Genomic DNA, 23,524 nt, shown 5'->3' on the forward strand with positions numbered 1-23,524 from the left:
CCTGCCTGGCCTCGGTGGGGTTTGTCCGGACACCTCTCCTTGTCCTGCTCCTGGGCTTTTCTGCCCTCGCCGTGGGCCCCGCGGAGCGCGATCCCCCTCGGGGAGCCGGGGCCTCCGCGGGCGGCGACGGAGGCGCGGAGTTCCCGGCGGGCCGGCCGCCTCCCCGCCCTCCTTCCATCCTCCCTCCCTCCCTCGGCGGCGTGTTTGGGAGGGAAGGAGGGGGTGGAAGCCGGGCCGGGGCGGCCAGCAGGCAATTTGCATGAGAGACAGACTGGGAATGAGCTGGAGTGGGCGCCTCTCCGCGCACACAGAGCGGGGCAGGAGGGGGAGGAGGAGGGAGCTGCCGCCGCCGCCGGGGAGAGGCGGCGAACTCCGGGCAAAGTTTGGAGCCGCGGGCCCGCGGCGCTGAGGCAGCGGCGGGCGGGGAGCGGCGGGGCCGGGCAGGGCCGCCCGGGCCGCGCGGTGTGAGGCGGCGGCGGCGGCGGCGGCGGGGCGAGCGCGGGGGGCGGCGGGCAGAGAGAGCGCGGAGCCGGCGGCGGGCGCTGCCGGCACAGCCAGCATGTCCTCCATCCTGCCCTTCACTCCTCCCATCGTCAAGCGGCTCCTGGGCTGGAAGAAAGGCGAGCAGAACGGGCAGGAGGAGAAATGGTGCGAGAAGGCGGTGAAGAGCCTGGTGAAGAAGCTGAAGAAGACGGGGCAGCTGGACGAGCTGGAGAAGGCGATCACCACGCAGAACATCAACACCAAGTGCATCACCATCCCCAGGTACCGGGGTGCGGAGGGCGCGGCTCCCGGGGCCCTGCGAGGTGCGGGGGAGCAGCGGGACCTTGAGGGACCCGCAGGGACCCCCCGAGCTCCGGCACGGCCGGGACAGGGCTCCTTCTGCGTCCCGGCCCTGCCGCACTCGCAGCGGTGTTGGTCCTCTCTGCCTGCTCCTTATCCACTTAAGAAAAACCCCGTAACTGGCTACAGAATTGAATTACTCTCTAGTAACGAGAGAGAAAACATAGTGGAGAAAAGATGTCTGGAGCCGAGATCATAAAAAAGAAAAAAAAAAAAAAGTTGGAAGCGCTGCAGATCAGTTCCACTCACTGAGGGTGCTCTCATTGTCAGAAGTTTCAGCGTGTTCTCAAGTGCTGTTGCTTTACGATTTCTTGTGATTAGTGCGTCAGGAGAACGGTTTTGTTTGGGTTGTTTGGCTTCTTGCTTATTACTCCTCTGAAGGGGTGATTTAGAGCCCTAGCTCTGCTGATGTTTTCGAGTTACTTTTTAAATCGGGAATGCAAATGGCAGAGCTGAAGGAGGTCGTTTGGAGAGCAGAAAAAACCCCATACATGTGAAGGTGACTATAACTGATTTTTCCTCCATTTTTTGAATGAACATAGATTTTATTTTTACTCTCCATTCCGAACTCGATCCATAGGGCCATCATAAATCATAAAAGACGTGTATAAGACTATCCCATCTAAGAATAATTTTCCAAGTAACTTTCAAATGGCTGCCCACAAGTGGTGTTTTATTGCTGCAGATTGTTGATTTCTGTGAGCTCGGCCAGATGACTGCTGGGTCTGTTCCTGATTGTTGTTTGAGAGTACTTTTTTTTTTTTTTTTTTTTTTTTTTTTAAGCAAAGGCCAAAGTTCATCCCAAATATTTGAATGCTGCATAATTGTGTGCTTCTGCGTGAGAAGATATCTGTGTGTGTGTGTATTCATGCTTCTCTCTGGCACAAACAAATGTATGCTTTCTTGGTTGTCAGAATGATTTAATATGCAGGAGCTGATACAAAGCAGCATCTGTTGCATGAAAAAGTGAAGCAAGTAGCTTAGAAATGTGGATGTTTGGAGCTCCTAAAATTTTCTTCCAACAACTGCAGTGTTTTTTTAAAAGGAAAAATAAAGCCTCCTTATCTTTTTTTGGTGCTGAATGACTGTGGCTACGATTTTGGCCAGTAATGCAAATGAGAGCTCTCAGCCTTTGTTAGAGTTGCTCCGGCTTCTACTTGAAGCAGAAATCAAAACCTGTAGAGCCACCACGCAATACAAATGCCTTAAAACCTATATTTTTAAAGTTCTTGGTAAGCAGCGTGCTTTCCACGTAGTTAATTCCGTGTTTAAAGCACTTCCCTGAAATATTTACCATTTCAAAAGAAGAAAATTGCTGGAGCAGCCCTGCTGCTGTGACCTGGGTATTGTGTCTGGCTGATGCTGACCCGTTAGGGAGCAGAGCATGAAGGCCCCTGGAACTTCTGTGACTCCTAACTGTGACTCCTAACAAGGTGGTTTAGATATGGAAGGATTTGATATTTTATGATATAAAAGAAGAAGATAGTTGGGCCAAACACAATGCTTTCTTAAAAAAAAAAAAAAAAGTAATGGTTAAAAATAAATAACACAAACATATATCACAAGTCATGAATACTCACCTTCAGAGATTGTCCTGGCTGTTCCTCCTCTGTTAGAGAAAAGAAAGAAAGAAAATCTGTGCAGAAATTAAAACATTTCATGTTCATTTATGACATGAGCCTGCAGATCTTAACCCTCGGTATGGGGGAGGCATCAGCCTGTTTTGGTGGGAGCCCCTTGTACCTTGGCATTGGTTTTTAAACACAACTTCATATCTGCTTTTTTATTGTTTGGAAATGGCCGTGGTTAGGTTTTCTGTGCTGAGATGTTAACATCTGTGTGTCAGAGGCTGGGGAATGGTGTGGGAACATGGAACAATCTCTCTGAAGTCAGTGCAGAGCTGCAGCTCTGACCAGGCCTTGTGACTTTAAGAGCTGTGCTGTTCCTCTGGGCTGCACCGCTTGTCCTAATGTATCTGTGAATCTGATTACCGTGTCATCTGAAATTAGCGTTTGCAAGACGATTTCAGCGTGGTTTTAGTTTGCTGTTTGTTTTTTTTGCATTTAATAATTTTTACGTATGTCATTTTACTATTTACTCAAATAAAATGCTGGGGAGGGGGAGAGGGGGAAAAGCATCATTAAGGATTAGCTCATGTTGTGCATTGTCTGTAATGCATCAGTAGACTGAATTACAGTGGAGCCATGCCAGTGATGACTGTGGCCCAGCAGGAGCAGGGTAAGTCCAAAATTAGCTATTGTATCCATGAGACAGAGCAAGTTTCACATGGAAAAGGGCTCGAGCTTTGCAGAAACATTGCTTGTGGGAATGAGGGCTACGCAGCAAATTCCTGGACTGATCAGGTGGGATTGTTTGAAGAAAGAACAGGAAAAAAATATTTGTTTTGTTGTAGGGCTAAGGAATTAGAATAACAAATGTATTCCTGCTGTCATGTTTATCTGCTGGGATCTGGAAGCATGTACTACATGCTATCTCCTGACAGATTAGTAAACAGGGATTAGTTTATTTGCTTGTGTATTTGCTCAGCGTGTATTACTTCTCCAAGTGCTCCATTTCTGAGGTGGTGTGACAGACACCCCAGGTTTTCTGTTGGGAGAACCTGTGGCAGACAGCAAAAGGCTGGAGAGGCCTTCAGGGATTTCAGTGTGACTCTCCTGGCAAGGAGGATTTTTCCTTCTTATTTTTACTGCGGGAGGAGGAAGTCATTTCCACCTGAAAAACTCTGGTCTTGGACCATCTCATGGTTTGTGGTGCTGCTGCTGCTGCATAGGACGGCTCCTTTAGAGGATCTTCTTTCTCTCCTCCTCTGGGCGCAGCTGCCAAAGCCCATCCTGCCCCAGCAGGAGCTTTCTTTAAACCTCTGTGCCCTGAGCTGGTGGCCTTTGGTGTCGGAGCTGATCTAGTGAGTCCTGGGGCTCCCTGGCAGAAAGGTTTTTTCATCCTGTATTGGGTGATAAAAGTTGAGAACACGCATTCTTCTGCCCATTAAAATGCATCCTGTGTCACAGTTGCTTATCTTGAAAGCCCAGCTTTCAGGATGAGCGTTTTTATCCCTTCTCAGACCAACCTGGGCACAAGTGTGCCATTAACACCTACCCAGCAGAGGCAGCTGGGTGTTTGTGGCTTCTCTGCTTTGCTCTGTGAGCAGGCAATGATCCAGCTGCTTGCAGGATTTTTGGTGGCTCTGGTCTCTTCTGAGACCCAAAAATGTGGTGAGAATGGCATCTACATCTGACATTCATACAAACCTGCAAAAACCTGAGTTTCTAGCGCTGTTCTGGGCAGAAGAAGAGGCCGTTTTGTGCACCTGAGAAACCAGCAGCATTTGCCCTGGAAATGAAGTGTGATGAGTGTTCAACTCAACATTTTTAACCAGACCATGTGATGGGCACTCAGTAATCTCTACAAGCTGTGCAGGATCTATAGTCTTGCTTTATGAGATAGTAAATGCTTTGTTTCAAGAGTTTTAGTGGTGCTACACACACCAAGACATAAATCTCCTGACATTTTGTAATATATTTTCATATGCACGTTTTTCTTTTGAACTCATTATTGTATTTATTTGTTTTGGTATCACCAGTGGTTCTAGGGGAGCCAGGATTCCTGTATGTAAGCAACACCTTTTAAGTGGTGGATTGTTGGGGTTTTTTTTGTTTTTTGTTTTTTTTTAATTTAGAAAACTGTTTGGAAGAGAGGTGGGTGTTATTTCTTGTGGAACTCATCAGATAAGGGCTGAATGTACCAATTAAAATGGAAACATGGCACATTTGCTTCTTAAAAGCCACTGAACAAGGTGTTGCTTAAATTATTTACATTTTGCTGGGGAAAACCGGGGACAATACACAAGGAACTTTATGAATAAGGATAATAAAGAAGGAGCATAAATATTTCAGAAACATCTCGGGTGTGAGCACAGCTTCGGTTGTGTTGGGAGTTGACCACACAATATTTACAGAACTTGGTCATGTTCTTAGGTTTGAGGTGATACCAGGAAAATAGGAAAGCTGTGAGGATGTTAAGTGGCAGAGGCTGTCTGCAAGACCCTGAAGGATGCTGTGGTTTCACACCATGGCGTGGTTTTGGGGTCATTGGACTTGCTCCTTGGGGGTCCCTTCCAGCTCGGGATAGTCTCTAATTCCACACTTCTTTTGGGGCTGCTGCCCATCTGATGTGGTCACCAGCAAAGGACCAGTCACAGCTTTGTGTGTCCATGTGCAAATTTACTTATTTTTCAGTGTCAGTTTCCAGCTACCTTGTTTTCAGTTTTCTGTCCCTGTGTTGAGGAGCTTTAATATTTCACGGCCTTGTCTGGGAGCGCCTGCAGGGGCTCAGCCCTGGTGTGCAGGGGTGGTTACAGCCCAGTCCCTGTGTGCAAACACCCCTGGCTGCCATCACCCTGCTCAGCTCCATCCTGCTGGGGATTTTCCTGCTGCAAACCCGTGTCAGTGACCTCTGTCCTGCCCGAGCTTTACGGGCAGGTTTTACAGCCCTGCCCAACCCTTGTGCTGCTGCAGTGCCCTCATCAGCTGTGGCACCGAGGGCTGCTGCACAGCCCGCCTGGGGAGGCCCCTGTGGGACTCTGCAGGTCAGGGCTGGAGGTGAAGGTCCGCTGAGTGCACATGGCCCGAGCCTGACAGAGCTCCAGGAGCGTTTGGGCCACGCTCTTTGGCACTGGGTGTGACTCAGTGATCCTTGTGGGTCCTTCCCACCTCAGCTGTTTGTGTGATTCCATGACTTTCTGCCTGCACTCCTGCTTGTTCATCAGTGCCTTTCTCATCTCCCCACAGGTCAACACCCCCTCTCTGGGCACAGGTTTCTGCTCCCTGCAGTCCCTCCAACTTTTTCTCCCCTCCTTGCACTTGTTCCTGCCTCCTCCATCAGCCTGGGTGGTGTGTGTGGAGTTTTTGTATTCCACACGATGCCATTCCCAAAAACAAAGCGCTGCTGTCAGGCTGGAGCAATAATGTTGGTACAGCCAGTTAGGGAGCAGCTACACACTCAGTTAATGTGGCAGAGACAAGGAGCTGGGAGAGGAGAGAGGCTGTGCTCCCTCCCTCAAAAGAGTTGCTGCTGGAATAGCACAGCAGCCCTTGATTAAGGTGTCTCCATTCAAACCCTTTTGCCAATATATATATATATTTATTTATTTTTCTCACCTGAGTTGTGCAGGGCAGCTCGCACTTTGCATTAAAACCAGTGATAAAACTCCTTCTGTCTTGAAAAACAACCGGAATGTTTATCCAGGACACTGAGGGGCTACGAGGAAGAAATTGATTTTACCATTTGTGAAGATGCTTTCAGATATTCATATCTCTGTCTTTCATTCTTCTGCCCTTTCTCAAGAGACTAAAAGAGTTAAAATAGCTTCTGAAGGGACTCATGATGTTCTCATTATATTGTGTAGTAAGTGTTGAATCTGTGTGAAAGAAAATGTTTAAAATGGTTGCTTAACTTTCATAGTATTAGGAAAAGACCCTGAATATCGCAGTCATTTAAATATAATGAGAAATAAATGCAAAAAAATGATGAAATAAAGAAATACACACTGTACGGGATTATCACATCAGGGATCCAATTAAAACTAGTTCTTCTAATAAATATTAGTTTAATAATGTAAACTTGTGATTGCTATATTATTACAACAAAAATAAAATTAACGAGATTTAATGGACTGAGCAGCCATTAATTTTCACTTGTTAATTTATTAGGAACTTCTAATGCTGTTAGATGCACAGTAAAGCCATTATCCTGCATGAACTACTTGGTGAAATAAATAGGGCCAACAAGTGCTCGAATTAAATTGAAATCAGTTTTTATTCCCAAATTATCTCTTTCTGTTGTTTGGGTTATTTTTTTATGATGACTATGTTTTAGCTTTCCTCTACTGAGTGCAATTAAATTTTCAGGGATGGGATGCGGCACTCCTCCAGCCAGGCTTATGAATAGTCCTAATTAACTTTTGTCCTTGTCTGCCTTGATGTGTTTGTAAAAAGCCCTTTTCCAGTCCCCAGCTGCCTGTGCTGATGGGCAGGGAGGGGAGTGAGGGGAGTGAAGCCAGGCCAGAGGTTCCTGTCCTGACCCTGCAGCTCCACGGGGTGACTCCACCAGGTGTTTGCGGATTCCTTTTGGAGTTGGTGATAATCGCACAGCTTTGTGTAGCTCAGGAGGCAGTAATGTGTGGATTGTTGCAGTAATGCTGCTTTTAAAGGTGTTGTGAAGCCTTTCAGACCTGATCCTCATTTGCTGGCATCTCTTTGCCCCCAGAGTGATGGCACTTGCCCTTAGGGAAGTTGGACTGCTCCAGGTACTTTGCTCCTGAACAAACAATCAGGGGACAAATGTGAGTGGGAATAAACTATTCCTGCATAGTAACAGCAGCCCTGTTAAAAACCCAACCAAATAAAACCAAGGGTAACCCTTAACTCCACAAGAGCCCAGCCAGGTAAGAAATAACGTCCTGGTTTTTAAAGTGTCACCCAGGGATCATCAGAGCTCCAGTTGGAAATCTTTGTTAGCTAAGGAAACCGAAGATGTTGTAGCTACACAGTTCCAGATACCCAGATTTGTTCCTTCAGCAGCGAGGGAGGCGTTTGTGTGTGCTGCAGAGACTTCTGACAGCTGCTGCTGCGGGAAACATGGATTAGATCTCTCACTGGTGAGCCTTGTGAGAGAACGTGCTTAGAACTCCAGTAAAAGCTACCTGTGAGGAATGGAGCCTGTGTGAGTCTAGGAGAGGTGAAGAGGTGATCCTGATCAATTTTGTGTCACAAGAAACGCTGCTGTTCAGCACTGGGTTATGAGGGCAAGGAGGGGACACGGCCAGGTGGTGCAGCTGTGCTCTGTGTGTGCCCAAATTGTCCTGGAGCACCTGCACAGGTGGGCTGGGTGCCTGACCCTGTGACAGGACCGTGGATTATGGAAAACGAGGGGTGTGGATGATGTGGCAGGATCCTCTCCCTGGGGTTCCTGCTTTCTCCAGGGCTCTCAGGGTGGAAATAGTGGGTGAACCCTCCTTAGCTCACTTAATTTGCAGTTGAGAATTTCAGTAAATTTTCCTTACAGATTGCGTCAGAGGAAAGGTCGGAGTTTCTCGCCACAGTGGTGACGTTCATTAACCATAACTCAATCCTTTTTTAAAAGGAAGTCAAAACAGAAATTTCCTCCTTTGTGGTGAAGCTGCAGCCAGCAGTGGTTGAATGATGGATGCTGACGCTGACTCTCCTTTTTCACAACAAAAGAGGAGAAACTTTGTCCTTCCTGTTTTAGTTGCTTGAACATGAAAAGAGAAATTCACTTACTCTTCACACATGTTAGGTTCACAAAAATATTGGGCTGAGAGGAGGACATCTGTGGCACGTGAGAATGCCTCTGTTTCTGTGTTGAATGTGTGACTCTTGTTGCTTTATCTAGTTAACAGCTGCAGAATTCTGTTTTCCCCAAATTTCCTTTCCCTCCATTAACTGGAATTTTAGTGTTGCTGTGTGGGAAGGCAAAGACCCAACTACAAGAACCTTTAATTTTGTTATTCTGAGCAAGACCAGATGTGGGTTTGTTTCACAGGGATACGAAGTCTATGGTTTCCATACATATGGAACTGTCCAGAAAGGTCCTTATTATTTGTTGAACAAATTGTTGTTCCCCTGGACTCGAGATGCAGCACATGTGTAACAAACAGTATCTGAAAAATTCTCTCAGTGTTTAAAAAGCACTCTGGCTAAATGAAAGGCTAATAAGCAGCTGGAGGCTTTTGCCACTCTTTTTGTGTTTGTGTAGTTACATGGATTTCAGTAAATTTACTTCCAATTTACAGGCAAGTGAGGGAGAGTCAGGCCAGCACAGGAAAGCAGTGAACTGAAAACAGGAGAGGTGATTGTAGGTTGAATATTGTTCACTTTTCTCTTTTAAATTCAGGGATTTGGTGGCTTCTGTGGGTTCTTGGCAGGATTTGAAGCCTGCCCAGCAGAGCCTGTGAGACCCGGGGGCTCCAGCCCCAGGAAGACTGAACTTGTCAGGCCTGGGCTGGAAATCTGGCAGGAAGCCAGGTGGGGTTTAGCTGGAGGTTTGATGAAAATGATACTTCTCTGGAAAACATTTAATTGTCAGAGGAGTTCACTCATATTTCAGTGAGGGTTTGCTGATGGGCACTGGTGGGGCTGGGCAGAGACCCTCCACATTTGTGGCTGAGGTACCTCTGGAGGGGGTGATCCTGTGCCTGGGCAGGAGGCAGCATTGGGCTCTTCTGTGTTTGTTTTTGTCCTTTTTAAACCATTTTAACCAGCTTTCCAACCAGTGGTGAAGCCCTTGTTCTAATGTGCCCCTGCCCTGCCCCTGAGCTCCACAAGCTCAGGAAGCAAAAATGTTTCCTAGATAAAGCCCCCCACAATTACAGGCCTTGAACTCAGGAGAGCACAAGGTCTGCTAATGACATCTGTCCCTGCTTTCCCAGCAGTCAGCAGCCTGTGGGATAAAAAGTCTGGAGTAGTTGTTGATGCTGGCCTGGAACCTTCAAGCAAAACTCCAGTGGGCACTGGAGATGCTGGACTAATAACCATGTAAGAGTTCCACGGGTTTGGGATGGACAGACTTAGAGATGACTTGGCTGATCTTTCTCCATATCTGCTTCTTGGGCCTAAATTTACCTGACTTACTCAGTATAAGCTTCACCACCAGCCAAATCTGTGCTATTGGCCTGTTTCGTGTCATTGTTTTCTGATCAAAGTTAATTTTTTTTTAATAACCAGTTTTTGCACAAGAATGGTGGAAAGTGCAAACCAGATGTGAAACCAGTGTGGTAGAATGAAGCTTTACACAGCAAAATGGCAAATTTTAAAGAGCAGATAATCACTGTCCACTTCTTGGAGCTGATACAACTTTCTGGCTGGTTTCTGTTGCCAGTAAAAGCCTGCTGGCACTCTGCAAACGGAGCTGAGCTTTGCTCTGAATTAGATGCCATAAATAACTCGTGTGTAGGTAGACAGCTGATCACTGAAGCTTTTCCCCAAGCCTGCTTCTGCTTGTTTGGGAGAACTACAGGCTGAAAGTTCAGGTATACAATTGCAGTTGTATCTTTGTTTTTCCCAATCATAACTGAATAAAGATGGGTTTTCAGTTGTTGATTGCTGCGTAATGAATGCACGTTGTGGTTAGGGAAGGCTGAAAATATCAGGGTTTGTTCCACACCACTGTGGAACTGTGAGCAAAACATTGCAGCCTGCTTGTACCTTAACTACCTCCCAGATGCAGTCCTTGCCTGTCAGGGAATTTAATTACAGTTGGGAAAGCTCTTAAAATCCCAGGATTTTAAAAACCTCTTGCAAACCCCATTACCTCGCATGCTTTAAAAAGCTTTCTGCCGCTGCCCAGCAGCAGAAAATGAGTACACCATCTCATTTGTACTGAGAAAACAATTTAAATTTTTGTTGGAAACTCTCTTTGAAAATATGCAGGTGCTACGTCAGTGAGAATATTAGAATTCCACAGATGTTTAGTGGTAAACCTTGGCTGGGTTTGCCTAATATTTATCTATTCATCTCTGTAGCAGTGCCTCCTGTACACATGGAATATTTTGACTGGTTGATACACATCATACCACAGAGTTCTGCTCCTGAGCTCCAGTCTGAGGTCTGTTAGCACAAGTTCCAGGGGAAACTCTATACATGTAGCCTCATGTTTTCAGTTAAGTAATGTTCTATAGCCATATGTGAATTTAATGCCATCCAAATACAGGATGGTAAATGAAAGAAATGTGTGTCTGTTACTGGTGGGCTTTTACAACCATGGCCTGCAGCAAAACCACTTGGAAAAATGTAATTTCTGTACCTGTAGCTGTGTCTTCTACTGAATGTTTTGGCAGCCTCTGAGTGTTGAGCGCTCACATCTATTTGCTTCAAAGCTCCTTTGCATCTGAAGACTTTGTGGGGAATTGTTCTGAAAGAGATGACTGAAAACTAATAGCTGGCCATCTGGCTGGAAACAACATTATTAATTAAACGTTCTCTTTTAAATCATTTACAAGTTTGAAATAAATGCTCTTTTCAAAGCTATTGAAGCAAGATGAATTTGAAGCCCTGCTGTGGGAAACGGAGTATTTAATGTATCTCCTCACTAAAATTAAGGATGGAGAAGTAACATCTGAGATCAAGGTTATTTAGATAAGCTGAGAGCAAAACAGCCTCTGGATTTTTTCCCTCTGTGCTTTACATGGTTACTTTCCTTGAAGGAGAACAATTAAGCTCCAAAGCTGGCAGCTACTCCCATTTAAAAACAATAATAATAAATCTTTACTATACAATATTCATTGAGTCCTCTTAAAGACCTTTTCATTATGTGCTTTTGAAGGGAGAGCATTTGTGGCCTCTCATTTTATACTGGAGTTCTGATCTTAAATCCTTTATAGCAGAAGGATTTTTACCCTCTGTTGCTGATGGGGGCAGAGAGAAGTCCTGAGGATGGGGTTGATTTACCTGAGGCTGATGGGGGCAAAGGGCACTTGGGTGCAGACATCCTGAGGCCTGCTGCAGTTTTCCATATCCAGGACTGAAGTGGCGTCTTCCTGTGCTCTGGATGGAAAACAGGAATCATTTCAAAAGCTGCTCTCTCTGAGTTCACCTGTAATTTGTAACATGGGGATTTTATATTCATAAAGCTAATTTTCAGCTAAATAGAGAAAGAAGCCTCTAGCATTTTAGAATCGTGGACTCAGAACAGTGGGGATTGGAAGGGACCTTCCCAGCTCATCTTGTTCAGCTCCCTGGATGTCCAGGGACATCTCTTACTGGGGTCACTCAAAACGCCCTCCAGCCTCCCTTGGAACGCTTCCACTGGTGGAGCATTCACAGCTTCTCCCCACAAAAGAAGTAAGAAAGTGCAGAGGATACACCTCAAGAGATGCTAATTCATTTTATGTCCATATTTTCCAGGCTTAGGATGAGCATGCAGCCTTTCTGCTGTGATTTTTCAGTACCTTAAGGGTCCCAGTAATTCTTTTTGAAGTGTCTGAGTGACCCAAGAACCAGCTTTAATTCAAACCTATCCATATTGGACTTCCTGGTGGCTGCATGTGGAAGATATGAGTATTAGGGTATTGGAAGAACAGAGTAGCCGTTTGGATGGATAGAAATTCATGAAGGGAGCACCCTTAAACTGAGTTGAAAGAATAGTTCCATGTAAACATCCCCTCTGTTTCCTCCCTTCTCCATTTGTTCTCTGGTGGGGTTTGTGGTGTAAAACAAAGTTGGTGCCAGACACAAATGAACCCATGGAGCCAGTGAAGGTGTTGGAAATGCTGGCCTGAAGTGGGGTCCTGTGAGTCCCTGCTTTGCCTGCCAGGCTCTGCTGGATTGAAGGCCCTGCTGGGGGAGCTGCTTCTAAACAGGAATAAAAATAGCCATTGGAGTGTTCTGATTTTAGAAAGAAAAAATAGCATTTATTGGATTATGATTGGCTGATGACTTTGAAGCTGGAGACAGTTTTATATTACAAAGCTTCTCACTCTGCTTATTCTCTCAGTTCCTGTTCTCCCCCCTCCCCTTTTCTTTTTCCTCTTTTCTTGCTTTCTATTTTTAGGATGGCATTTCAGAGTTTCTGCTCTACTGCCAGACCAGCTAATCCAGAAGAAAGAGGAAAGGTGGGAGGTAGAGCTAATGAGCACTGTTAATAATTTGGCTTTTGAGTTGGTGTTCAAAGTTTATATGTTTCCAATTTGTCTGATAGTCAGTGAAAGATCTGTTTGTGCTTGAAGCCATTGATCATGCACATTTGACAGTCTCTTCAGTAAAAGAGAGGAGAGCAGGAAGTTTAGGACTGGAGAGAGGCCATTTAAAGTTTAAGGTCAATGTTATATTTTGTTGTATGTGTATGTATGTATTTCGTTTTTTTAATATATATGTAAAAATTTGTATCCCATAGAATTAGCTTCAAGTGGAACATGGCATTTAATTAATCATTCTATGGAGAAAAAAAATATCATAACTTCATTAAAAAATGCTAATGGTCTGTTACCACTGGAACAAAACACTTGTTTAGTGTTACATATGCCCACATAAATAAAATAATGGGATAAAGGCTTTCCAGTCAGCTCTAATGCTGATCAGAGTTGCTCTAAGGGCATAAAAGCAGGGAGAGGGAATTTTCAGGAGTACCCTGGTGGGTATGGATGTGACATTCCTGCACCCTCCTGGGCAGGGCTCTGGTGCTGGGTGGCCTTGCTGCTCAAAGTTGTTCCCTGAGCTGCAGCTGCCCAGAGGCTCCTTTGTGCCTTTGTGACACATTCTCCTGTGTATGCTTTTCTTTGTTTATTTGTTTAGGGGTTGGGGTGGCTTTTTTGGTTTAAATATTATTTTTCTTCCTTGTGCTGTGGCTGAGAACTTTAAACAACAAGGGAAAGATGGTTATTGGGAGGGCAAGGAAGGGGACAAAAATGTTCTTTGTTGTGAAAGCAAAGGGCTGTGCTCAGTGTGAATGTGTAAAACAATCCGGCCGCAGGTTCTTGGGTTTGAAGCCTGAGCGGGGGTGATTTTTGTTATTAGTTCAGTAAATCACATTTATCACCTGTGTGAGTTTGGGGCCGTCATTTTTGCACGTGCAGAGCAGCTCTGAATTTACATGACTGTGAGAGAGGAACTGGGGAAGCACAGAAGGCTTGACCACACTTTTGCTTTAGGATCGCCTCTTGATTTTACAAATCGTGTCACATTTCATTCTTAATTTTGCTTTGCAGTCCCTGTGCTACTTGAAGCTCTAAAGGATATTTTTCTAGGCTCATTTGAGAGTTCAGTGTTGTCAAAAGGTGGCTGAAAGTTGGTCCAGTGTAACTGCCCATGTAATGTATTGCTGCAAATTAAATAACCCAGGAATTGTTTTTGGAAGACAAGGATTATTTCAAGACACAGCTCATAACTTTACTACCAGTGATTCAATAACTTATTCCTGTTGGTTAAAAATTGCACCTCATGTCGAGTTGGAGGCAGTGCCAGCTTGCAGGATATTTTTTAATTTAATTTTTTTTTTCAGCAATGAGGTTGTTACTCCAAGGTGCTTATCCCCTTTAAAATAAACATGTTTTACAATCAACAGGAGACAAACAGATCTTGTGCTTCACGAAGCTGATGCAGTTTGTGTTGTGGCTGTCAGGGACACTGAAGAGTGCTGCCTAATCTGAAGCTGGCAGTCCTTTGGGAATTCAGTGTACAGCCTTGCCCACAGGATAACCTTTCTCCAGTTTAGCTTTCTGCTGTTATCTCCTGGCACAAAAGAGTGGAGGAGAGAGCCAGTCAAGTGTTGAAAATTTGTCTATATTTATATCTCCTGCTGTGGTTTTCAGGCCTGAAGAAGGTGACTGAGGAAACCCTGAGTGTGTGTGCTGTGCAGCAGCTCCCGGGGGTGAATCTGCTCCCGGGGATCTCTTTTGGGAAGTTTTAAATGAAGTTTTTCCCAGGCTGAAGAAGCCAAAAGCCAGTGTGAATGTGTGCCGTGGGCTGGCAGATGCAGCTTGGTGTAGCAAGAGGCATTATGTTGATGGAATGAGATAACAATAACCCCTGCTTTGATTTGTCAATAATTTTTTATCTTTTACTTTAAACCCAAATATTTTCTTCGTATGCCAATAAATGGCAGAGTGGATTTGGACTGAGCAGCCATCTCTGGCTGTGCTGCTGAGCTATTTGGAAGGCAAATTAATTGTAACAGAAATGACAGCTCTGTATTGTCAGATTTCCACGTTCTTCTGTACTGTCATATCTCTCCATATTATGATAATGACACATCAGTAACATAATTTCATCTCTGGTTTCCACTTCAATCAGTGTAGCTCCTGTTACCTACAAACCACTGCAGGAATGTTACCCGCTGCTGAACCGCTTGTCTTTGAAGAGTGTGACTGTGCTGAAGGGGTTTGTTTTCTCACATCCCACACCGGAGACCGGCAGCTTCCTGTCACCATCGCTACCAGGGTTTGTCACCGTTGGTACCAGGGTACCAATACCAGTTGTGGCTTCGGCAGCAGATCGCTTTGTCACGATTTCATGGCGAATAGGCACCTAACCAAAAGCAAAGGCACTGCAGTTGGCCATTTGGGGACTGTGCTGAAGGTGACAAGCACTGAAGGTGCAAACCCCGATGCCTTTTGATGTTCCTTTCAAAGAAAACGCTAAATGCTGTTTATTGTGTGAGGTGAGTGGCCCGTTAGTGGCCATGTCCTTTAATGAAGAACTTGAGCTCTTACATTATCCTTAGTCTGGCACTTTTCCCGAGCGTTGAAAGCGTTTCTGTGCTGGAGCAAGGTGTTACAACAAAGTCAAACGTGGGTTCAGAACTGCCTGGGTGTAGCAGGGATTTGGCAGCCTCGTGTGGAACGTGAGGAGCTGAGTGACCCTTGTGCAATGCATAAATGAAATCCTGCTCCTTCTTCTGAACGAGTCTGGCTCTGCAGTTGGGGCATTCCTTGCACACAGATAAGATAATTAATTGAACAAGAGGCAACATTACCTGGCAGTTGCCTAATCTTCCTCCCCATGTGCAATAATCTGCGACCCAGATGTGTTGGACAATGCAGATGTGAAGTGCTATAACTTTATGGCACTCTTTTAATTTACTGAAAATCAGCTGCAGCACCCAAGTTTTGTCAGAGATGAGACTGTTTCAGAATGTGGACGTGCAAATGTCAATGACAGGAATTGTGCCTGGAGTGTACTGAAAATATACTCCTTAAAATGTTTTTCCTTTCATTTACATCAAAAGAATCTTGTCTAATTTTAACATATTGTTGCCATCGGGTGGTGGTGTCCATATGCAGCTCCAGTCAATGCAGCACTACTTTCCTTGTCTTTTTGCCTTCACTGAAGCCACTCATGAAATTATTTCAGCTGAAACCTCTCATTCCCTGGAATTTGGGCTCTTCCTCTGCAGTACATAAAGTGATAGATCAGCACCTAATAAAAGTGGGATTATCTCTGAGCTGGAAATAAGTAGAAATAGCCTGCTGTGGAAATGACAGGGCTTGCTTGTCGTTACAGATTTAATAATAACGCTTGTAGTAACTCCAGCAGGGTGAGGGTCTTCAGTGGGCTTTGTCACAAACTGCTTTTTACTCCTTGCAAACTCTTCAGACTTTGGCTGTTCAGACTGTTCCAGTGCTCTCGCTGCAGTCATGCAAATATCACAAGCTGTTCAACTTGTTCATTTATTCTCTTGGAAAGGCAGAGAGGAAAAACAGCCTGGACTTGCACCCTGGAGGGAGCTGTGCAAAGCCAGGCTAAGGATTCTGGGGGGGAGCTGTGGGGTTTTCTATTCTTTTGTGGATGATACTTTGCTTTCTGTCATCTCTTAGCAAATAATGAATAACAGTGATGGAGACATGAAATCTGGAAGTGGTTATTCCAATTGTGTGTGAAGCAGAGTCATCACCAGAGCCAAGTTTCTCACGGGCTGGTCTGGTTTGTGCCTGGGGCAGGACTTTGCAGCTATCTTGGTAATAAAAGGCTCAGGGTCTCTGCTATTTCTGCTTCCCAGGTTCCCTGTACATGGCAGTTCCTGTCCCTTCTGGGATCAGCAGTAACAAAGGACCCTGCTCTATAAAACCCTCTGCTGTTTGTGTCTGGACCACTTTGCTTTTACAGTCCAGGGCTGGAGGACACCACAAAAGCAGATAAAAGCCAAGTGAAGCCGTTGCTGCAGTAGGCCTAAAACAAACTTTAAAAATCGTGAGGTTTTTCCTTCCTTCCCTTCGTGGTTTATTTTTGTCTTTCTTTTTTTTTTCTGTGGGGGAGGGGGGTATGTGGTGAAGATTTATCTCTGAACACAAACACTGAAATTTCGGTGGGGATTTTGTACTCAGTTGTTCGGGGATTTTTTAATCACCTTCCCCACTTTAAGAACTGCTTTTTTAAAATTAAGATTTCTACCAACTCAGTCCTGCAACCCTTCCCATGGCCACCCCTGTGTCCATGGAGAGCTGGAGGAGGCTCCTTTGCCCTGTGCAGCCTCAGGATGAGTAATAACGGTCCCAGCACATTCACACGTGCTCCAGGTCCTGCAGAATTGTGCCAGGTTGAGCCTCCTGTAAGCCAGTGGAACTGATCCCGTGCCAGAGTTTAACCCTGTCATTCTCTTCCTGAGATCTGCAGCTGCTTGTGGCACTGCCTGAGCTGCTGTCACATCTATGTGCTTTGTGAGAGGTGCTTTCCCTGCGGTAACATTGCTTCAGTTTTATTTTCCACTCTCCATAGCAGATCCATTGAACAGCAGGGTTGCTGCTTCTTGGGACTCTAAAAGCATTTTGGACAGGATTGCTCCTAAAGTGATTTTTCAGCTTGCAGTGACTGCAGTCTGCTTACTAAATACCTATTTACTACTTTCCTTCTGTTTTTAAAGAAAGTAGAACATCAGATAATCAGTTTAACTCCTTGCTTCCAGTAATCATATCTCTCTGGGCCAGCAAATGTAGAACAAAAGGAGGCAGTGGGGGCTGAGTGAGGATGTGGCTTCATGTTACAGCACTGATTTAGCCTGGTGGTAGAACACCATTAAAAGGCATAATCCCATTTCTGGCTGTCTCTGAGTTTGCTGCAGTTCTGAGTCTCTTTTTGTCTTTATGGCAACAGGACCACCCGCTCTAATACCTTGTAAATGGTGCACTTTTAAACCAGAGCTTGTGGGTAGAGTTTTGACCTCTCTTGAAATCAGTAACCTGGAGAAGTGTGTCTTTCAGAAATGCATCCTGTCTTTATTTAAAGATACCAAGACTGACATTCCACTATGTTGGGTTTTTTTGAGTTTTGGGTTTTTTGTTGTTTTTGTTTTGTTTTGTTTTAAACACGTAATCATCTCACATTTTAAAAAACTACTATATTTCAGCTGCAGTTGGCCCAGAGTCATCTTACAGCATTGCTTCATTTTACCTCTCTTGGCCAGACTGACAAATCCTGCAATATTCCCTTTTTCCCCTTCAATAAACATACTTCATACCCTGCTGGGATTCAGACCTCCCTCATCATTGTCTTATTAGAAACAATGGATTGAAACTCTCATATCTTTTGTTTTAAGATGTTTTCTTTTGCCCTAAACTGCTTTTGTGAGTTTATTTTTACGAAGCTGATTGCTTTATGAAGTCTAAAAGCATTATATTTAGAAAATTACCTTTTATCAGCTAACTTTCTCCTCTAACTAGGGAATTAAACTAAATTTGAGGGGATTTAAAGCTAGATTGCACCTTAATTCTGTGGGGAGTCTTATCTTTTTCACTGGAGAGAAAATGTAACCCTGTGCCTGCCTGTAGAAGTCTCCCACCAAATGATGTTAAATCAGGTGATGGTAAATTTTGTCTCATGATGGGTTTTTTAAAATGTTTTGGGTTGTGTGCCCTCTGCTCCTTCAAAGGACTCTCCCTAACCCAGCTCCAGGAGGGTAAAGGCACTTGTGAAGTCACATCCTTTTTGCTGATCTAGTCTGAATTAAACCTGGGATCTGCCTCGTGTTGGGCAGGGATGGGATGTGGAACGTGGGTGTCCCCATGGCCTGACACTTCTGTGGAACCCAGGCTTCCCAAATTCCTCTGCAGGGCCAGCCCAGACACGACTCCAGAGGTTTCCTTCTCCCCACCTGGAGAGGCCCTGGGATTATTTGTGGCACTTGTGATGCTGCCTAGAAAAAGTTTTGGAGAGTAAGAACTGTTGAAGGAAGGTGGGCAAATCACCCAGGGAAGTCTCTGATAAAGATTCATTAAAACCCCTCACCCCTGAGGAGCAGAGCAGAGCTGGGTGATGAACCAGCTCACCTGTGCTGTGGGTGGGAGCAGCAGTGAAGCAAGTCAGAGTTGGGATTTTGGTGTGATTCCCACAATTTTTGGAAAAATAGAAATTTAACATCTTCTTTCTTATTTATCTTTGTTTTTATTTAAGATATAGTAGGATTTTACAGTTCCAGGAGGAGTGTGGGAAAGACAGATATTACCAATCCTTCAAATATTTCTTTTATGGGTAAATTCAGGACAAAACAGTGTCTTGTTTCAAGCTGCACTTAGCATTTCTGCCTTGGGGGAAGAGCAGGGCTGCAGAGCATCGAGGGCTTGCTTGGACAAGCTGCAGTGAATGTTAAATAACTGTTTGGGAGCAGCTCGTGCTTTTAACTTCATAAATATACATTGTGGTAATGTTAGAGGAGACCTCAGGATTATAATTATTTGAAATGTGCTTTACAAGTGCTTAGCAAAGCAAAGCAGTTTGGAGTCTCTGAGGAGCACACGCTCTGAGGAGATGCAAGGAATTCTCCTTCATCCCATGTGGCTTAAAGAAGCAGAAGACATCTGCCTGTCCTTTGGCATCCAGCAGGGGCTGGGAGGTGTTGCAGTAGCACTGGAAGATGTGTTTAAATACATCTCGTGATGGCAGAATGATCCTCAGGTGGAGTCCACAGCTGCTGAACACCAGCTGAGCAGCAAATCCTGCTGAACTGAGATCGGTACCTTGAGCTTCTTGTGCCTGGGATGCTGCAGTTCCAGGGAATAATCAGAAATACTCCTTTTGACTGATTGGTAAACTGATGCCCTTGGAAAGCTTCAAGGTGTGTGAGCAGAAGAGAGAAGGATGAGTTATTTAGCATTTACCTGAGTGGTTCTGAGGTCAGAAAGAAGCTCCCTGTGCCTGTTAGTTCAGGGTTCCACTGTTGTGAGTTTGGTTAGATAAAAAGGGCTTCTACTCAGTGGTGGTTGCCATTCTGTGGAATCTTTTATTTACTTTAATCTTGCATTTAATCTAGTGCGGAATGAACTCTGACACTTCGGAGGCATTAAAGTAGGTAAGATTATAAACTGTTATGGTGTAAATTGTCAAAAGGTGATTAATGCTGGAAGCTGTTTATTTATTGTGATTGTGTGGACAGTGGCCAACACTGAGCTGCATTGTTCATTGTGGAGCAAACCCTGGAGGCAGAGCTTGGGGCACTCCTGTTTCTGCTCAGGGTTTCTGAGCCAGAAGCTGCATGCAGCTGTAGTGTTGCACACACAGAGGAAGTTGGCAGGTTTGGAAAGCTCAGCCCCAGATTTTGGGGCTGCCTGCATGGTCACACAGGGGAATTGACTCCAGAAAAACCAAGGGAGCTGAGCTGCCTCTCTAGGGTCAGACTTGTTCCCCACGTGCAGTGACATAATTGGGCTTTCTGGACTTAACACAACCTGTAGCTTTGACCAGGCACAAAGAAATGTAGAAAACCTTCAAGCTCTGCCCAAACACTTTAAAAAAAAAATCTAGGAAAACCTGGAAGCTGTTTAAAATGGCGAAGTGATTAATTTCCACTTCATTTCTTCAGAGTCAATAGTTTGGACAAGAGCTGCACCCTGGGAACCAAGCATTTAAATGCAGGCTGAGAAGAAAGGAGATTGCTCACATACCTTTTGGCTTGTTTCTGCTCAAAATAGCTCATACAAATGGAAATTGGTGCCCAACTTGCCCTAACTGGACCTGAAGTGAGCCCTGTTCTTTCTCTCAGCGTGGGGGGACTGTCACAGCCTGTCCCTAAATAAACCTGATGTGCGTTTCATGATGTTCCATTTCTCTGGGGAAGTTTTAGGGTCGGCTTGTTCCTATTTGGGGTTCCAGGGTCAGAAATCACATGCAGGGTGTGATACATGGACAGGGACTTGCTGCAGCGTTTTCTGAACCCCTGCGTTCCCTGGCTGCTCGCACGCAGCAGTTTGTGGTGTCTCCAGCTTTCTGTGGGAGCGCATTCCCATTCTCCTCGCTGTCACCCCTCTGTGCAGCACATGAGCTGTTTCCTGCTGGCAGCAGGAGGGACGATGTGGTTTAAACTCAGCTCTGCCATCTCATTCCAGGGGGACACTCAGCCAGCTCCCAGCTGCTCTCTTTCCCAGGCACTCTCAGATCTAAGCAGGGGATGGATGAGCTGTGGGACACACAGCCCGTTCCCAGCCACCATCTTTCCCAGGGAAAGTGTGCCCGAGGCCGCATGAAAGGGAAGGAGGGAGCTGGGATGGGGCCGCTTGGCTCTGGGGGAGCAGCCTGGGGTGAGCAGGACAATGTGGAGTTCACTTCCTCCTCCAGAAAATGGCCAGGCTCCTCATGTGCTCCAGCAAAATTTATGGGACACTCGGATGTACAGGTTTTTTTTGGGGTTTGAAAAGAAGGATCAGCTTGCAGAACTGTTAGATGTTGATGCCAGATGTATTTGGATGTGGTTTGCTTTGTTCTTAAACAATAGACAGTTTTAAAGAAAGAGGAATATTCCTTGTGCCCATATGTCCCATTGTTTCCACCGTGGGTATAATCCTGGCTACAGGGCCCGGCATTATCGTGCTGATTCTGCTGGGACTGACTCATGCAGTTGGATATTTGTCATCCAGTTTGCGGAATCTTTGATCTCTGCCCTTCTCTTCTGATCAAATCCGGGATCTGCATCCTGTGCTGGAGTTGGGAAGCAGTTCTGAAGGAGGAAATTCCAGCGCTGCACACCTACCAGGTGCTGGCCCTGTTAGGTGTAAGCAGTCAGTTCTGTTGCACTTTTTCGTGGTGCTGTGTTTACCAGCAGGGATTTCAAAGGGAAATACTATGCAGATTAAAAAAAATTTCTAATGGCAGACCAACAGCATGAATTTAAAAAATAATTTTCAGAATACTCTGAAAGGAGCAAAGAAATCCTCCTGATGACACTTGCTTTTAACGTGAGCTAAGCATCTCCTTCTTCCATAAGGGTGCGTAAAATGTACTCTGAAGATCATAGGAAGCTATCAGGAAATCATGGTCCTGAGGATCATTTAGCTTCTTTTTTTTTTTTAACTTGGACTTCTCAGGTCTTAATTAGTTATACCGAAGATATCACTGAGTATCTTTGATTTCTCCCTGAAATTCAGGGCTGATGGCTGAAGATACTGCAACACCATTTCCTGGCTGTGTGGCCCAAAGTAGGAGTGATGAAACATAATTGGATTAAATGTTTTCCTTTACCGTTGGGGACATGGATAAAATTTGTGTCTTTGAGTCGCTTTGTTTTGCCTGTGCTGGTTAAAGGTCCTGGGCTGGTGGCTGTGTCACAAAGGGCTGAATAGCAGATGGCAACTATGGAAGTGTAAATTAGCAGCAGCTGACAGTTCTGGAGAGCCACTGATTGTGCTGGGCCCATTCACGGGTGGAGTGCTAGATACTCCATCGATACAGGATAGAACTTCTTGAAATCTTTCACTCAGTTATCCCATCTTCTGTCCATTTCCACTTCCTCTGGGTATTCCTTTATTCACCAAAATAACTTGCTGTGTGAGACCTGGATTCTAATTTATGGACAAAAAATTCCTAGGCTTTACAGTAGCCGAAATTTGTATTATTGAATGTTTTGTCCTTCTTTCCTGGCCTGTTCACATTCAGGCACAAAGAGGTGAGGGGAGGAAGGAGAGCGGGCCCAGTTCCCATCGGAAGTGCCTGGGGGAATTTTGATTCTCTCCAGCAATTTTGTGCTGACTTGGGAGTGGTGGTGACAGGTTTTGCAAAAAGTAACATCCTGTGTTGTTGGCCAAGTGAGTCCTGAATGTGATTCAAGGTTTTTCGGGGAAATAGTGGATTTAGCAATACAGGATTGTCATATTGGCTCAGCACCTGGGGTACCCGCTGGCGTGTGAGGCACCACAGGAGCTTCCAGGCCTTCCCAAAAAGATCTTGGCAAAGGTGACAGCAAAAGAAAATCAAGACTCTGGGCCTTGATATAGCAAAAAGAAATACAAATTTTTACTTAGTTTTAGTTCATTACTCAAAATGGCAATCCCATTTTTAAACGTCAATCCCATTTTTAAACGTCTTTAGTATTGGATTTCTTTGCCATTTCTTTCCCCTCAACGAATTACAAAAGTCCAATCAAGTTAAGGCATAACATGAATGGAGTAGAGCAGCAGCCCCAAAGCATTTGATGCTTTCCCTGGCCTAATAAATAATTAAATGGATGTGCAGACTGTTGTACAGCAGTGTTTGCATTGTGCTGCTTTACTCCATGACTGCTCCCTAGCATGGAAATGTTACATTAACACTGGATAAAAGCAAAATACAGGACTTAAAGTCAGGAGAGATATCAGGTTTGCTGGTAAAGATCTTCAAATCCAGCTGCTGCTGCAAATCTGGAAATTACTTTTGTGTGCAACAAAAATTCTCAGGTGTTCCTTTTTTCAGCTCTGGAAGCGTGGAGGGAAGGTGTTGTGTGGAAAATCAGCATTTCCAGGTTCCTTTCAGCCCTGGAAGCGTGGAGGGAAGGTGTTGTGTGGAAAATCAGCATTTCCAGGGCTCTGAGGTGAGGCTTTGGTTCCCACCCCACAGGCTGGGCTCTCCTGGCTGGAGCAAGTGAAAATTGAGAACTGACTGAACTTCATGGTAGGTAAAGAAGTGATTTCAAACACCAGCAATTTATCTGCACAGTGTTGAGGATTTATTTGTGGCTGGCTTTCATTGTTTGGAAATATTTGTGGTTTTACTCCGAGGGGAGTTCTGGGAGGGGAGCTGCCCCAAATTGCTTCTGCAGCTGCCGGAGGCTCCGTGAACCCTCCCCGCTCCCGGGCAGAGCTGCTGCTCCTTTTTCAGGATTTTTGTCCCGTTTTAGTCCCCAGCAGCTGCCTGTGCTGCCCCTGGAGCCGTGTTCTGTCCTGCCCTGCCAGGGGGCCTGCCTGGGGGCGGTGGGC

At 45.2% G+C, this 23,524-nt stretch overlaps 1 protein-coding gene across 2 annotated transcripts in view; it reads left to right on the forward strand.

The window, feature by feature from the left end:
* Window positions 1-220: 220 nt before the first annotated feature.
* SMAD3 (SMAD family member 3) overlaps window positions 221-23,524 on the forward strand; it is a 69,463-nt gene continuing 46,159 nt past the window's right edge. Inside the window, exon 1 of one of the 2 annotated variants that reach the window (XM_038146615.1) lies at window positions 221-765. In XM_038146615.1, coding sequence (XP_038002543.1) covers window positions 560-765 — 206 coding nt within the window. In that variant the 5' untranslated portion in view covers window positions 221-559. The remainder of the gene's footprint in view (window positions 766-23,524) is intronic. The other variant, XM_038146614.1, reaches the window with a different exon arrangement.

Source organism: Motacilla alba, chromosome 10 (genome assembly GCF_015832195.1).
Source record: "Motacilla alba alba isolate MOTALB_02 chromosome 10, Motacilla_alba_V1.0_pri, whole genome shotgun sequence".
Lineage (NCBI taxonomy): Eukaryota > Metazoa > Chordata > Aves > Passeriformes > Motacillidae > Motacilla > Motacilla alba.